Below are 16,590 nucleotides of genomic sequence, written 5' to 3'. Positions count from 1 at the left end.
TGTCAAGCGGCAAGGCTGTCAAGTTTGCCTGCTTCTGGACAATTGCGCTGCGCACCATGTTGAAGGCCTGCAGCTGTCTCACATCGAACTGCACTACTTCCCGGCTAATTGCACATCACTAATACAGCCGCTGGACAAAGGAATAATCAAGTTTTAAATGCTGTTACCGGCGCCGACTGATACAGAAGCTTCTTCTGGACATCCGTCTGGAACGGGAGCTGCAGATCGATATTTATCAGTCAGTTGAAAGGCTTGCAGCCTCCTGGCAAGAAGTCAGGCCAGAAGCTATTAAGAAGTGCTTTATGAAGGCAGGGATTACAAAAGACTCGCCGGCTGGTGCCGATGACGAGGAAGAAGAGACTTCAGTTTCATCCGATGTGGCTGAAGTGTGGGAGGAGCTACGCAGCAAAGGTGGTGTCCCCGACGACGTTGACCTGAGCGACCTTTTGTTTGCCAACAACGCCGCCGTAGCTACGGAAGAAATGAATGATGAGGCACTTGCTGAAAGCATGCAAAATCCTGATGTCTGTGATGATGGTTCCTGTGAGCCAGATCCGTGTGATGTGCCCACCGCGAAGGAGGTGATGAACGCAATCTACGTATTGCGCCGTTTGGTCGGCTTGTGCGACGACAAAGGAGCATTACATGATTTAGCTTCATTGGAGCACCATGTGGTGCCTTCGCTTGCACTGAAACAAGCAGAGATTACACAGTTTTTTACTGTAAAATAAATGCCTGAAGGGTGAGTTCACCTTCACTGATATCTGAAGCCTTTCGGTTTCGTTTCTGCATCAATCGTGCGAGCCTTCATACAAAACCTGCATGTAACGAAAAATTGCGAACTTTTGTCAACTTCGTTATATCCAGGTTCAACTGTATTTTTTTTTTTAATCTTTAGGTTCATTGGAGAGGCGTTGTGGTTCAAGTTATTCCGGTTGAAAGCTTTTCTTAAATATATTTTCTGCAAATTCTTACAGCATTGTTTTCCAGTAGAATTTCCACTCTTTTGGACATTAACTTTTAAATAGCTGTCAAATGTGAGAAAGGTTGAAGAAAAACTATTTCATATAGTCCCTTTGTACCATTGTCACATGGCACTCTTCACTAAGGTGCCTTATCCTTCGAAAAGAATTAAAATGTGTACCGCAGCTTAAGTGTGGATTGGCTGTTCATCTTTCAGCATTGCTCACTGTTCATGAGACGACGGTAAGGAAGGTTTCGCAATGTGGAGCAGAGTGTAATCTACTAAGCCTAACAATTATTTATTCTTGCTTCCTCATTAGGAATGCTGCTAACAGCTTCTTACATTTCATCTGAAACGTGCGAGTAAAAGCAAAGCCATCTAGCCCATTCTACAACCCTTGCAAAAGAGCAAAGCGTTTTGTAGGAATGAGCAATGCAGTAGAGTCCTTTTAAGACAGATTTAAAAAGACCGTGAAAATGTGTTTGTCTTATGAGAAGTTTGTCCCAACAGAAGTGCCTCCAAATATAGATTCATGAGCATATTAAGTTTGCCCATATACAGTCGAACCCGGATATATCGAACTCGAAGGGGATCGCGAAATAATTCGATATACAGAAATCAGCTTGAGGCGCCACTTTCGATTGTGAAAAATGATAATGTATTTGTCGCGTAGTCAACCCACTCTCATTATGAACCCACTCCCCACTTTTGCGTCCAAATATTTGAAAGAAAAAAAAATAACTCTTTCGGTGGCTCGTCCCTCCGTTTCGACCATCGCATCAACAGCTAATTTATTGGCAGCGCTTCAAGATGGTGAGCAGCGATAATGTCACGGCATGTTTATCTTTTGACTATACTTTTGATAGATCCTGCGGTGGCAGGGAGCGAACTTGGAAGAGTGCCCGTGATGGCTTGATTGCACAAGCCTGGTTTGATTTACCGCGCCGCGCTTGGGGTGGGCGTAGTCCACTGCCACAAAATCATTGGAAAGCGTAAAAGCTGCAAATGCCGTTTGAAGTGAAGTGTTAAAAGTCGGTGTCATAATCGCAGCTGACCTTGTGCTTTCGTTGATTCATAGATGCAAGAATGAACGACGCTCGCACAAAAAAAAAAATCAGCCACTTCTTAACGTCCGCAGCCACCATAGCTTATGCTGTGCCACACGTTCAGCACGACGGCAAAAATAAACGCTATCACAAAAAAGGGGGGGGGGGGTGGGGAAGAAGATCTGCCGCTGCTTAGCATCTGCAGCCGCCGTAGCTTACGCACGTTCAGCACGACGACACGAGACTCGAATCTCACGTTGCGCAGAGCGTTTACAACGCACACCGGAGAGGCATCTGCTACAGGCCGAGTTGGCTTGTCCGTGCATGTGTGTGCGTGCTGCTGCAAACGAGAACCGGGAAAGAGAGAGGAAGGGGAGAGATAAAGCTCGGCAGAAGAGTGGGCACACACTTGCGCTTCGTTCTATCACGTTTGTCCCCTCTTTTGAACACCACGGCTGCATTGGTTCCCTCTCGTTCCTTCACACACGTCTTGCAAACGTCACGTGCTGGCACGCGGCAAACGATCACCGCAGATGCGCGCGCCTTTGGGGAAAGGGTGCGGCGCTGTCTTAGACCAGCGATCACCGAACTGTGCCCTCTCATTCCTTGCACGCGTGGCTTGAAAACGTCACGCAGCAAATGGCCAAGGGTGATGCAGTTGTCTTTGGGGAAGGCACACCCTCCAATGCGTCGTGCGGAGTTAGTTATATCGAACGACCAGTGAAATTGAGTTCGATATACGACATAGCTTTCCTGTACTTTTACATGGGGTTTTCAAGGGGATATTGCGCGAGTTCGATATAACCAAAATTCGAATTATCCAGGTTCGATATATCTGTGTTCGACTGTATATATATATATATATATATATATATAATGAAACAATGAATACAATTGCTTTGCAGTAAGAGGGTAATTGCAAATGGAGCACTTATTTTTTAGTGTGCATGAAGTGAATTGAGTGAGGACATGAAGCATGTCACATTACACAACAGTAGAACCTCGTAAATTCTTCCCCTGTTAATTTGGACTGTTGCCAAACTCTCGTCAAGTGCCATGTAATTCTATAGTGTCAGGAGAATCAACAGCCTGCTGCCGGCATGTTTCAGTTTGGCCAGGTTCCTGAAATAGCAGGACCTGCTGCAGAAACAATCATTCAATATTCACCCTCAGGACATGCTACATAGTTTACCACATCCCACTGACGTGCGTGCAAATGGTAGGCATTTTGACAACCAGTGGGCTGACTGGATCTCCATCACATCCCACGGTAATGGCGGCTATCATCAGCCTGCCAACTAAGCCGGTAGCTGCGCACCATTCCGGGTGATAATTGTCTTGTCTTGGTGACATTTTTTTTTTTTCTCACTTGTCCCTCCCCCAAAAGTGTCATTCCACGGTGCGTGCTTTCATCAGCATGGCATTTCTGTTCATCTTGCGTAATGAAATTCTGTGCTTTTCACATGCTGTTCACCACTTGTACGGTGAAGTCTCCCCGTGTGTGGAGTTTCCCCGTGTGTGACTTTATCAACAAGTTTTGTGTTGATAAAGTCAAACCTTATAATGGCAGTTGCAGTATGAATGACATAGTTCTTAGTTAACTGCATAAATTATAGACCAGTGTTATAGTATTGCTTTAGATGTTCATTATGAAGCAGGTCTATGTACTGTCGTTGCCAAAAGTAATAGCCAGATAACTAGGCAATGGGGTTATTCTTCTCTGGGATTCAATGTAGCCCTTACCCTGAAGACCAGAAGTTTTAGGAGGAGGAGGAGGACAAAGCTTCTTCTTACCTTACACAGTTTTAAAGTTTAAGGGGTACCTTAAGCATTTTCTACATGACTAAGAAACTTGCAATCCCTTTGCTTGGTCACTTTTGACAGAGACACTGTACAAACTGTTTGTAGCTTGCTGCAGTTACACTGTGGGAAAGTTTATTCTGCTTGGTTTTGTTGTTGTTGTTATGTCCGTTGTGGAATTTTCGGAGTCTTTTGACATTTCTTTCTTTCTTTCGTGCAGGTCCTGAATGCTGTAAAAAGGAACACTGATTTCACCTGTGATTGTAGAGTCAGTTCTTGTGACACTAAGGGGCACTGAAGATAAGCTATTTTTATTGCTTAGAACTAAACAACTGCCCCTTTTGGGGTTTTGTGTAAGGAAGAGTGCAAGACCGAAAGAAGGTTTGCTGACCTGGTATTTGCAAGTTTACATGCTGAAGCCTAGCACCTGGGACATCACAAAAATTACCAATCAGTACCTCTGAAAATTTTCTTTCATTAAATAAAGCAGTTGATTCCTAACTGGTGTCACATCCATTGTTATAAGATTTTCGACTGCTGCGGTGCCATGCTTTAAATGGAACATGGAGAGTTAACCCATTCTGACCTTGTTTCCCTCATCCACAATTGAGTGAGACATTGTCCAACCTGCAAATTCTTTCGTTGTAAGTTTCTCGGCCGCACCGTCCACTTTTCGATGAAGGCAAAAAGTTGGGCGCCCATGTGCTGTGCAATGTCTGTGCATGTTAAAAAAAACCCAGGTGGTCAAAATTTCCGGAGCCCTCCACTACAGCATCTGTCATAGCCTCGCTTTGGGACTTTAAACCCCATGAACCAAAGTAAAACAGACTCGTATACGGAGAGCACATATGGCGTCTGTCATAGCCTTGAGTCGCTTTGGGACTTTAAACCCCATGAACCAAACCAAAACCGACTCGTTTATGGAAAGCACATTCAATGATATTTCTGCATGCAAGGTAGGTTTACTGTTTGCATAAACCTCTACTTATTAGCTTCAGCTGTAGCTGCTTTTGTTTGCTTCTTTAGGTGCTTGAAAATGGAACATAAAAAGATAAATTAATCTGATGAGGGATTGGTTATCCAGTACAGCTGCTCTTAGTAGCAGCTGCAGCAGCTGTGGTGTGTACTCTGGAACTTTTGTCATGACCAGCATGTACAGTAGACAGTCTTCCCTTTAAAACAATCTTCGAGGCACCAGAAAATTTCTTATCGGAAGTTCATAACAGAAGCACCCCCCAAAAGAAATGCAAACATACTGGCTGTGTCCAGATCTAATACAGTGTTCATTTGACCGCATGCAATAAGCGAAGACTGAAGGCAGGAGATAAGCTCATGTTCTTCTACCTGAAGATGGCATTGGCCTAGTTTTCTTACCTCATAATGGCTGCTACAGTAGTCTGTGTTTTTTAGTGCACACTCATTAAAACCCCACGTCTCAGATTTTGCTGATGTCAGCTTATCAACCTGTAGCCTTTCCCCATGACATTGAGTTTATGAAAAGGAGGTGAGTCGCACAGCTCTAGCTACGGCAGCAGTTGCCTCACTTATTTAAGAGATGAGTGGTGGAGGCTGTCCAGCTGTGTGTCTTGTATGCATATGTGTTGAAGCACATTAAGTAAGCATAAACAATGTATTCTGTAGCTTATCCTGGAGAAGCTATGCTAAAATACCTGTACTTTGCAGTTTGATTAATCGTGCAAATGGGCTGTAATTGGTTTTCTTTTCCATCCTGCTCCTAACGTTCTGAAGTGCCCATTTGGGTGCCGGGTAGCCGTGCGGCTCTCTTACCTCACTCCTCCTACAGCATAGTTGTTACAAATGGCACGGGCAGGCATATGCCACAGGCAATGCGCGCGATCATCTGCATAATATGACCCCGGAGTTTGTCTCCTACCTACCGCTACTGCGCCCCGTTAGCGGCGCATGCACAGATTGGTCTCTGTGTGTCAATCCGCCGGTATACCACCCGCATGTGTGACATGCAGCCTGCCTACACGTGATGGGTGCGTGGCACCATCTGGCGCCTTTTGGGTGATCTGTGCATGCATGCTGACGGCACGCGATATACCAGCGCTGGGGCTAAGGTGTCCTGCCATTGCAGCACCAACAAGAGAGTTCACCTGAAGACAACGTGTTCACATAAGGTTACTTCCCTGCAGTATTTCACGAAGATTCGCGGAAGCCATTTTGTGGAAATGCGCTTTCTTGCATTTTTTTTTTTCTTAGTCAACACTGCGTGAACGGTGTATGTGTGCTGCTGCACGCAGTCGCTGCAGAAGTTCATCTAACACCGATTTTTATACATTGAGTCCTGTGCGAGACCAACCATATATGATCTCGCATCGTTCATTTTATACAAGAATTCGTCTTGACGGGAACCTACTGTGTAGTTGCAGCTATGTCGTGGCACTTTTAATGTTTGCAGTATCACTGTCTTGAAAGGATCCATTGAAATTTTATTACTCACAGTTATGAAGGGATGTGGGAAGAGATCTGCGAGAACAAGAGACAAGTAAATATCCCAAATGGTTCAAAAAGGTAATGCAGGTATGCAGAGTTCCAAGACTTTGCAGTAACGCAAAGTGACGCACTTAAAGGAGTAAATGTAGTGTGTCGAGACGTACTAGAGAACACAATATGCATTATAAAAATGTGTACACAGTAAGACAATGGCACGCAGGCATGAAGTGGTCCAGCCTTAAACATGATATGAGCAGGATTAACACAAAATTAGGTGCTCAAAAATAGGAAGATTATACCCACAGCAGTATTGAAACAAGCTCTTTTAATGAGGGCAGTTAAGCTCTTTTAATGAGAGGGATCTTTTTCCAGGCATATAAATGTGTGGTCTGCTTGTTGAGCTCAGACAGCAAGAAAATTGTATTCGAAAACGCAGCTCATAGCGAATATATGTACCTTTAATGACTGAAACAGGGTGGGTTTCTAGCAAGACACAGTGCGGTTCACAGTCTTGAGGGCGCGCACTCGTGTCTCGAGAAAAATTAGTGCTGTTACAAAATCTCATTTAAGAGCTCATCCCGGCCTCGGCGGCCGCTTTTCGATGGTGGCGAAAAGGCGCCCGTGTGGTGTGCGATTGTCAGTGAACCCCAGGTGGTCAAAATTTCCGGAACCCTCCACTACGGCGTTTCTCATAGCCCGAGTCGCTTTGTGACGTTAAACCCCAGAAACCACCCAGCGTAACGCTCAAAGCCGCACTGGCCTCAAGGCCTCGCGCGCTCACCAAGGTAGATATACAATGGTAGCGAAGGTTCCATAGACGCCCATTGGTCCAAAAAATGGCGGCTCATGGGCACCGCCATATTGGGGGGCAACTACGTATGAGTGACGTTGAATGACGTGACGCATACGTATGTTTTAAGCGCGAATTTTAAAGTGGTCTTTTTATAGAACCCGCCTTTTCAAGCCGGTATCTCATGAAGGCTGCCTTTCAGTGAGCACCAACCTTTGCCAGTCGAATGTGCTCGAATTCCTGCTAGTTATGGCCTTGCTAATGTGCAATTCGGAACCCAGTGAACGTTACTGGCAAAGAAGGCAGCATAGAAAGGCAGCAACACTTTCAGACGCTGGCTTACCTTGGCTGGCTAAGAATGCAATCATGCATGATTCGTAGTGGAAACCTTGGTGGAAATACTGGTGCTAGTACTTTTTGAGTACAAGGTATGATGCGCAAAGCACAGGCTCAAGTGCACAGTTTGCAATACAGTGTACGGCAAGTATGGTTTTCATATTCATGGTTTATTACAGCAACCAAACAAATACAGTGATAAAGCACAACAACAAAAAATACACGTCACAGGCAGCTCAAGCAGTAGTTTCTTTAAGCTGGCTATTCATCTTAATGGTCACAGCGCGGATAGAAAAAAGCCCTGCAGTTCCACGAACGTTGCCAGGCAGGAAATTGAAAAGCATAGAAGACAGTGCTAAGACAGCTTCAATTGAGGCAAACATGGCATGACATAAGTAGGCGCATCAACACGGGTCGCAGCCTTTTTGACGATAGATACGCAGACGGTTCGAAGTGCTTGGAACAAACCCGCAAGTCTCGCAGCTGCCATGGTGTCTTCTCCAGGCTGACGTTGTGGTAGAACTGCACCCACGCTCGGCACCTGGACGTGATGCAACGTTCACGTTATTCACAATTGCGCCGTAAGGAATACTGCATACTCCAAACGCCAATGCGTCATTATTCCTGTCAATGCTAACTGCAGTACATTATATTTCCATTATATCTGAACTATGGCAGTAAATGCTCGCCCCAAGTTCTCAGCGCCCAAGAGTGCGGTTACGTACGCTCGTCCTCATGGCATGCGGGTAGCTATACTTTTCTATGGTAAAGCTTGACGAGAATGAAGTGCGTTTAAAGTTACCCTAACGGTCATGCATATGCAGAATAGCAATAAGAAGACAGGCAGTAACTCCTGCTGAGTGAATTCAGTTAAAGCACCCTCAAGGCCGCGCATACACATGTGGCTGAATTTTGATACTACCAGTTGCGAGGGTCAAATTGGCTTCGCGGTGTTGGAAAACTAAACAGTGTTGTGCTCAGACTTGTCAGGCAGCACAATTGGTTTTAAATTGGCATTCCGGTCAGTGGCATGCGCGTGATTGCTCCTGAGAGCCGGGTATCAAGTTAACGCTGGTGATAGCCGGCTGCATGAAACTCACCATAAATCAGACAAATGGTGGACCTCTTTCGCACAGCTCAGCACTTAAAGTGTGTGCCCTGTAGTGTAGTACATAAATATCCCCGAAAAAATGAAGCCACATGCGCACGAACTGGTTACAGAAACAGAAGCGAACAGCCCAACGAAAGCATTCGGAGCATACCTAGAGCAGATGCCTTGTAGCAGACGACACTGACAAGAGCTCACCTGTGAAAGTCCAGCGGGAAGCGGTGTAGCTTGACACCGACGGCACTGTCCATGCTGTCGCAATGTGCACGGCGCATCGTTTCTTCACACGCTGCAAGCTCATCTTGAAATAAGGCGCTAAGCGCTTCAAAAGAACAGCGCGAAGCGTGCAAAGACGGAAAAAGACTTCGCACTGGCCGCACGTCGAAGGAAACGACCAAAACCGAGAAAACTGCCGCAGCAGTGCAGCGGGGTGCAAATTTTACAAAACGGTGACAGAGACGCGACGCGCAAGGACGACGAAAACTTCGCAAAAGGGGCATTTCGAGACTGTCGATAAGAAACCGCTTCGTGAGCTCCCGCGGCCACTGTGGCTGGGTGCCGAAACAAGGCCTGCAAAGTCAAGCTGCAAATGCACCGCACACTCATCAACAGGGGGCGTAACAAGAACGTTGCAAAAAATTAAAAATGAGGAGTAATGTTTTGCTAAAATAGTTTACCTATTTTATAAAACGTGGCATTAAAATATTTATTTCTTTATGTTGTTTTATAGCGTTTTTATTTGTGCTTTTGAATTTCATTATCTAAGTGTTTCGGCCCCCCCAAAGTGGCTGTGCTGCTGTCGCGCTAGACCGTTTTTGGGCCCAGCCTTCGCTACCATTGTATATATACCTTGCGCTCACCTCGCGGACTTTCCAACGAATTTCAAATCCAGCGCGCAGTTGGCGCCAGGCACAGCAAGGGCACAGTGTAAGCAGTAATGTAGGCACATTGCAGGGAAAAGCTCGTACTGCTTTGTTTTTTGTTGTGTTTGTACATATTACAATAAACCATTAAGCGGGACGAGTTGCGAATGTACCCGCTGCATTGTTAGCTGTTTCAATAAAACGAGACATTTGTCACACGTTGCTGCTAACTCTGTGCAGAAAGCCAATAGTAGCCATTGCAGTTTTGTTGCGCTGCCAAGACAAGGCCAACAAGGCGGTGGACTGGGAGGGCGTCTACCGATCCTGCTGCAGTCCTTCGGCACCTTCGAAATCTTGATCTCTACGTTTGACGGTGCTGTGTGACATCGACGCAGCGCTACGTAGTAAAAGCAGCTGTAGCAGAAAACATTCCCGAAGTGGTCAAGATGCGACGTCGAGTCGGTGGAGTTGGAGCCATACAAAAACAGCAGCTGGCCCAGGCCCGCTTCAAGGACCGCGGCTCGGAGCTCGCAGAAGAGCAGTTGCAGCAGATGACCCGTCAAATGGAAGCGTTCCGGGATAAGCTTCAGTGCTTCGCCGCTAACCACAAAAATGGCATCCGCAAAAACCCGCAATTTCGGCGGCAGTTCCAGGAAATGTGTGCAACAGCCGGTGTCGACCCGCTCGCGTCGAGCAAGGGCTTCTGGGCCGACATGCTGGGAGTTGGCGACTTCTACTACGAGCTTGGCGTTCAAATCATCGAAGTATGTCTTGCAACGTCCCATCGGAACGGTGGCCTTATGAGCCTCGACGAACTCAGGGAAAGGGTAACGAAATCTCGCAGCAGTGCCCACAGGCAGGAGGAGATAACGCAGGACGACCTCCTGCGAGCCATCGAGAAGCTCAAGACGCTGGGTAAAGGGTTCCAACTCATCTCTGTTGGCTCTCGATATTTGGTTCAGTCCGTGCCCACTGAACTTAGCCTCGACCATACTAACGTCATCAAACACGCCGGGACTACTGGCTACGTGTCGGTCGGGTCGTTAGTTCGGGACTTGGGTTGGGACAACGACCGTGCGCAGAAAGCTCTGGAAGATCTCCTAAAGGAGGGCCTCGTCTGGTTGGACACACAGGCGCCGAAGGAGTACCTCTACTGGTTTCCTGGACTCGTTAGGTAGTCTGCCTTAGCCTTTATGCCTTGCACCCCAGCGCGGGTGTTTCGCGCGTTAGACTTATGCGAGCATCAAATTATTTCCTGTTGCGCGTTTTTCATACGCGCCCGTTAAGTGTAGCCACCATTTTCGCTACACTATGAAGTTGCGCAATTAGATGCTTTTTTATTTTTGCTACACAACTTGCTGTGCCACTTCGCCATGTTGCCCTGCGAGAATGTTGCCTGTTTAAAAGCGAGTTTACCTATGCTTACGCACCCTTCAAATGCACGTATACGTTGTAGACCTATTCGACCTACTGCTTGTATTTAAAATATATGCAGTTTTCGCACGCATTTGTAAGACTTGTATGTTGATATGCATTCTCACAGAATATGTATGCTGCATTGAAGCATGTGTTACTCTGGTCATGGCTCAATTGAAACATGGAGTTCTCTTGCATGTTATTTGACTGTGTAGTGCAAGGTTGAGGTGTAACTGGAGTATAGGTTTATGGGAGCTGTTTGCTAAGGCCTTACTAACAAATATTCATAGCCCTGCTCATGCCTCAGTTGGTAAATAAGTAGCTGCTTTACTTGCATGACACAGTAGAGCACATACTGTCATCTGCTCAGAGTGCAGACAGCAGACCCAGCAAGGATATTTTGCAGATTTAATAGCACCTATGAAGCACTGCTTTGAATGCACGACCTGAAATCTAGCATCACAGTAACGCCATGTGCAGCAAGCAATTTTGCTGGATTCAGCTGTAGCAAGTCACTTCCAAGTAGATAGAGGTGACAATTTAAGCTAGCTAAGCAAACAAGTTCCAGTTTACTCACTTCTCCAAAAACCCCACCGTGGTGGTGCAGTGGTTAAGGTGCTCAGGTACTGTGCCCAAGGATGCGAGATTGAATTCCAGCCCGCGTGCTGTGTGATGTCAGTGCGCATTAAAGAACCCCAGGTGGTTGAAATTTCCAGAGCCCTCCACTACGGTGTCCCTCATAGCCCAAGTCGCTTTGGGACGTTAAACCCCATAAACCAAACCATCACTTCTCCAGAAACAGCGCATACTCTTGGCACCCTCACAGTTCTTGGGCTCACCCACTTGTCAAAAAAGTTGTATGCCTTAATTTCGCCTGTTACAAAACAACCCAAACACAAGTCCGTGCCATGGACCATGAACTTTTATCCGAATATTTTGAAATTCCCTGCCTCACACTTTACAGTGATTGTTTTTTTACTACTACTGCAAGACGCCTAGATACCTCAATTAAATGTGCTGCAGTGGTCCTGCAGTGTGCAGGTTTGATATCTTTCCAGAGTTAGAAACTTTCAAATATGCCTGGTCTTTTCTGCTTCAGCTAGTTCATGAGAATATCCACTCATTTGCACACTTATATAAGACAAAAACAAGAGGCAAAAGTTATCTACAACACATGAAAAGATAGTTCACAAGGAGTGAACTGCTGCAGCTGCCTGGTTGTAGCTTCCCAAACCCAGAACATGAATGACATCCAGCAATTACCTCCTATAGGAGCTCTTACTTGTACAGTCATGGACAAAACTGCTGGATGTGGAATCACAGAAAATTATTTAATGTGTGTCTAGGCAAAGCACCCACAAAACTTTATGTAGAAGCATCATCAGGCATAAGTGATAACTACTTACCAAATAGACTAATGAGAAATATATGAATCTACATCCTGAAAACTTTTGTCCATGACTATACACACCACTCTACTCCCTGCAGTAGAGGCTACGCAGGAAAGGGAAAAAGACTGGTTTTCGTCCCTGTGCTGTATAGTCCGAAGTACCAAGGGATGCCACACCCCATGGCACGAGAACAAAGGCCCAACTCCTTCCCTTTCTTGTGCAACCTTGGCTGCAGAGCCACAATAGTGTCCGGGAGTCTGGTTACATTTGTGGAAAGTAAGCAGGCAAAAGCTTGGGTTCGTTTTTTTGACGCAGTGTTTGCATTCCAGCCAAATAGTGCAGCAGCAGAGATTGAGTGCCATTGCTATTTGCTTTGCCTCGTGCATCTTTCACAGGAAAGCCCAGTAGAGCCTGTGGAGGAACCGGCTGGTCCTGCATTGGGAGACTTACCTGCTATCCAATGTGCTTTATTCATTGGCATGCTGTTAATATAAACAATATTCATGGTTAATTGGTGCAGCAGCTGCGTAAAGCGTGCACAGCTGCCTTCAATCCATCAGATGACTGGGCCCCTAACTGACAGAATAGAAATGTCCAGAAACTGGCATTTGTAATATTTATTTTTGCTAAGTACAGAGGTTTGATTACAGCAGGATGGCTTCAGCTGGTCTGGTGGTTTTATCACAGCAGCCTAACAAAAATATGCCTTGCTCTCTTTTTCAGCACTGTATGTACAATATCGACATAACCCCTTCACTTAGCAAGAACCAACAATCAGTCACCCACTGTTATATGTTAAAAGAAAAATGTAAAGTGGCAAAACTGCCTCTCACCAAACTGTGGGCAACAGTCGTAAAAGTGCTCTTATAAAAAGCAAATGCATTTTTTCCCAACACTACCAACATCCTTGCTCTTAACAAAATAAAATTCTACAACGACCAACAGCAGCAGCAGGTCTCAAATGCCTCAACAACTGTACTACTATATAATGATGCACTCTGCCCGTAATGCATGTGCACCTTTTTGTCATCTAGCAACTGGCAAGTTCTGGAGCCATCTTTTTTTTCGTCAGTTCAGAACACATGGGTAGCGGTGCTGACGATGTATAAAGCTCGGGTGAGAAGCAATACTCTAGCATCTGATTAAATTATCCCACTATGTATGTATGCTTTAAAACAACTGAAAACTGGGCCATCTGACAATATTTAGAACTAGTAGTTCAGTTGATGACACTTGCCATACATTATCTCAGGTGCGAGAGAATGGATGCAATAGAATTGGACATCGCAGTTTTCTAGAACTCTACACTCCAGTCAAAGGTTGCTAGCCAGGCTGCTCGATACTGAGGCTGCTAGGCACCAAAATACAAAGCTGTATCAACATTTGCCATGCGAGGCTACTGGAGTGCACGTAGTACACAGTGGGTATCTGCATAATCTCAAAAAGCAGCAAAATGACAGCTCTGTTGAAAAGACATCGTTCTGGTAATGGAATGTGAGAGCCACATAAAAGCAAGTAGGATGACGCACTGTAGATTACAGAACAGCATTTTCTCTCTGCAGCAGCTTAGCAATAACAAGGCGGCAGCTTTATAACAGCAGAAATGGCACTGCCTTTTCTTTGCGATGTGCCAGCAAGTTGAGCGATGTTTGGACAGTGTGGCAACAACCTATCACATGGCATGTCACAAGTAAACATACTTTACACAAAGTAACGCAGAACAGGAAACAAAAAGCACCTGGAATCGTTCCCCTCACAAAACTGTCCTTTCCTCTGGTCTCCCAACACCATTCAAAGGTGCTTTGTGGCAAGATAGCTAGCAAACTGTTTCGAAAGATTGCAACAATTTGAAGGGGGTAGCAACAGCTATAACCATCCAAGTTTCCTTGTTATTCGTTGCATTTTTTATTTGTACTACTAACTCTTCAGAGTGCCACGTAACTAAGTGGGCCATATGCAAACCCTTAAAAGGCCAGTGGAAGGGAAAGATGCCTTGATTGGACGCAAAACAAAAAACAGTAGGTACTTCAGTGTCTTGGAAGGGCCGAAAGTGCAGCAGTGGCCAACACAATTTAGTCACACTGCTTCTCATGCACTTGGCATGCACGTGTATGAAGCTGAGAATTTCATTGGTCCTTGAACGTGCGGGGTCGCGTTGGACGCAGCTTTCAGACCCTGGCTTCGCCTCGCTGAATCTTCTCGTAGATGATCTTTGTCAGCGGCACATACTCATTGGCTGTCAGATCGAGAAAGTACATGGGGTCATCGATCGCATCGATGTCGTACCCCTGCTTCTGGAGATCAACCTTCTTGATCTTGTAAGTGCCTGTTTTAGGGGGAAAACAAACAAAGGTCAGAGAGTGAAGCTAACAAGATGCTTGGCTGCAGCACTTGCATGTAACGGAATGGTGCACAGCATTACGTACCCACCTGGAGTTCATTACAATATGAGGATGTCTGCTGTTCTTTGTCATGCTTCAGTGAAAGGCATCAGGCTAACTTTAATCAGGAACTGTTATTGCTAGTTTTGTTCAGTTTAAACCAGGGCTGTACTAATGCATAACAAGTAACCGATTACTTTAATAAATGACACTTCCTTTAAAAATACATTGCTTTCTGCAAGGATATCCAGTTATTCCTATTGTGCTACACTCGTGTAGCGCCATGGTGGTACTCATATTAATTATTTTTGCTTTACTTGCACAAAAAAACAAACTAGAAAGTAGATCTATCAAGCATTAAAGTTCACAAAAAAATGTTTTCACACTTTATTTTCTTGCATTTGTAAAATTTAACTGACATAAAGGCTGATAAAAGCGTACTTGTGATAGTTTCGTATCGTTTCGTCTGCTGTACCTAGAACTAGAATGCGCTGGCTGTACGCAGCTGTAGTATACAAGAAGTACCATGATGGCTGCGAACACGATTAGCAAAGGAGTGGAGAGGGTTTACATGGGAGTGCCGCCATCGCTTTCTCTCTAGTCTTGGGTGTTTTAACTCTATGCGGCATCCAGCCAGAGGAAGTGCTACCTAGCAGTGCCGTTGGCTCACTGTTTCGATGGTTTCGGTTTCACCACGCTCACCCCGCAATCCTCGTGACCATGCTGCCTGTGGCGCACACGCGACCGGAAGGAGGTTGATCGCACCTCGTACAATGTAGGGACAGCGAAAGGATCACTCGGCACATTGCACAAAGTCTCTCGGAGCATCGCGGACGCTTCACCAGCATTCCCAAGGAGCTCGTCAGTCGCGCCTTCAAGAAATATGGGATACCGAATGTGTTTAGAGGTATGAGAAAGATGTCTTTAGAAAGCGACTCATGGCTAACGATGCACTGTATGACAGCGATCGCAAAAACCCAGAATAAACACTCATAGCGTGCGCACGCCGCGCGTGGTGCTAGATGTGAAAAAGCACGAGCGCGTCGCATGCTAGCCTGCAGCTCGCGCGCTACCGTCCCGCATCTGAACTCATCATCATCAGCCTGACTGTACCCACTGCAGGGCGAAGGTCTCTCCCATATTTCTCCAATTAACCCGGTTCTGTGCTAGCTGCATCCATTTGATCCATGCGAACTCCTTAAGCTCATCTGCCTATATAACTTTCTGCAGCCCTCTGCTACGATTTCCTTCCCTTGGAATCCAGTTTGTTACCCTAAGCAACCATCGGTTATCCTCTCTTCGCACTACATGTCCTGCCCATGTCCATTTCTTCTTCTTAATTTCCGTTAGGATGTTGGTAAATTGAATTATTTCTCTGACCCACTCTGCATACTTCTCATCTCTTAATGTTACCCCTACCACTTTTCGTTCCATGGCCCTCTGGGTTGTCCTCAACTTAAGTAAAACCCTCTTGGTTAGCCTCCACGTTTCAGCCCCATAGGTGACTACAGGTAAGATGCAACTGTTGTATACTTTCCTCTTGAGCGATACCGGTAAGCTGCTAGTCATAATCTGCGAGTGCTTGCCAAATGCGCTCCATCCTAATCTTATTCTTCTTGTTATTTCCTTTTCATGGTCCGGATCTGCAGTTACTACTTGTCCTAAGTAGACATATTCGCCTACTACTTCCAGTGTTTCGCTACCTAACGTAAACTACTGTTCCTTCCCGAGGCTGTTGAACATTACTTTAGAATTGTGCATATTGATTTTCAATCCTACCTTTCTACTTTCCCTGTCTAGGTCATCAATCATTCTTTGCAGTTAATCCCCTGAGTTACTTAGAAAGGCAATGTCATCAGAATATCGCAGATTTATGAGGTACTCTCCATCTACTTTTATCCCTAACTGCTCCCATTCCAACGCTCTGAATACTTCTTCTAAGCTAGCTGTGAATGGTGTTGGGGAGATAGTGTCTCCTTGCCTAACACCTTTCTTTAAAGGAATTTTGTTACTTTCTTCAACTGAGTCAAATGCT

The 16,590-nt window shown here is 45.6% G+C and overlaps 3 protein-coding genes across 3 annotated transcripts in view; 2 read left to right on the top strand and 1 right to left on the bottom strand.

The window, feature by feature from the left end:
* LOC146183542 (methionine aminopeptidase 1) overlaps positions 1 to 4,311 on the top strand; it is a 45,420-nt gene extending 41,109 nt beyond the window's left edge. The window contains exon 14 of the mRNA XM_084609135.1: positions 4,031 to 4,311. The gene's annotated coding sequence lies outside the window, so the exon portion shown is untranslated. The remainder of the gene's footprint in view (positions 1 to 4,030) is intronic.
* Positions 4,312 to 9,628: 5,317 nt separating this feature from the next.
* lsn (vacuolar-sorting protein SNF8) lies at positions 9,629 to 12,159 on the top strand. The gene has a single exon (XM_084609134.1). The coding sequence runs from the start codon at positions 9,814 to 9,816 to the stop codon at positions 10,543 to 10,545; it is 732 nt and encodes a 243-aa protein (XP_084465260.1). The 5' UTR covers positions 9,629 to 9,813; the 3' UTR covers positions 10,546 to 12,159.
* A 616-nt stretch (positions 12,160 to 12,775) lies between these two features.
* Positions 12,776 to 16,590, bottom strand: part of Fatp1 (Fatty acid transport protein 1) — a 127,447-nt gene continuing 123,632 nt past the window's right edge. Inside the window, exon 12 of the mRNA XM_084609133.1 lies at positions 12,776 to 14,500. Coding sequence (XP_084465259.1) covers positions 14,343 to 14,500 — 158 coding nt within the window. The 3' untranslated portion in view covers positions 12,776 to 14,342. The remainder of the gene's footprint in view (positions 14,501 to 16,590) is intronic.

Source organism: Amblyomma maculatum, chromosome 7, assembly GCF_055883805.1.
Source record: "Amblyomma maculatum isolate TAMU_Amacu chromosome 7, ASM5588380v1, whole genome shotgun sequence".
In the NCBI taxonomy this organism is placed as follows: Eukaryota; Metazoa; Arthropoda; class Arachnida; order Ixodida; family Ixodidae; genus Amblyomma; species Amblyomma maculatum.
The sequence above is the reverse complement of the archived record's forward strand: the minus strand, read 5'-3'. Positions and strand labels throughout refer to the sequence as shown.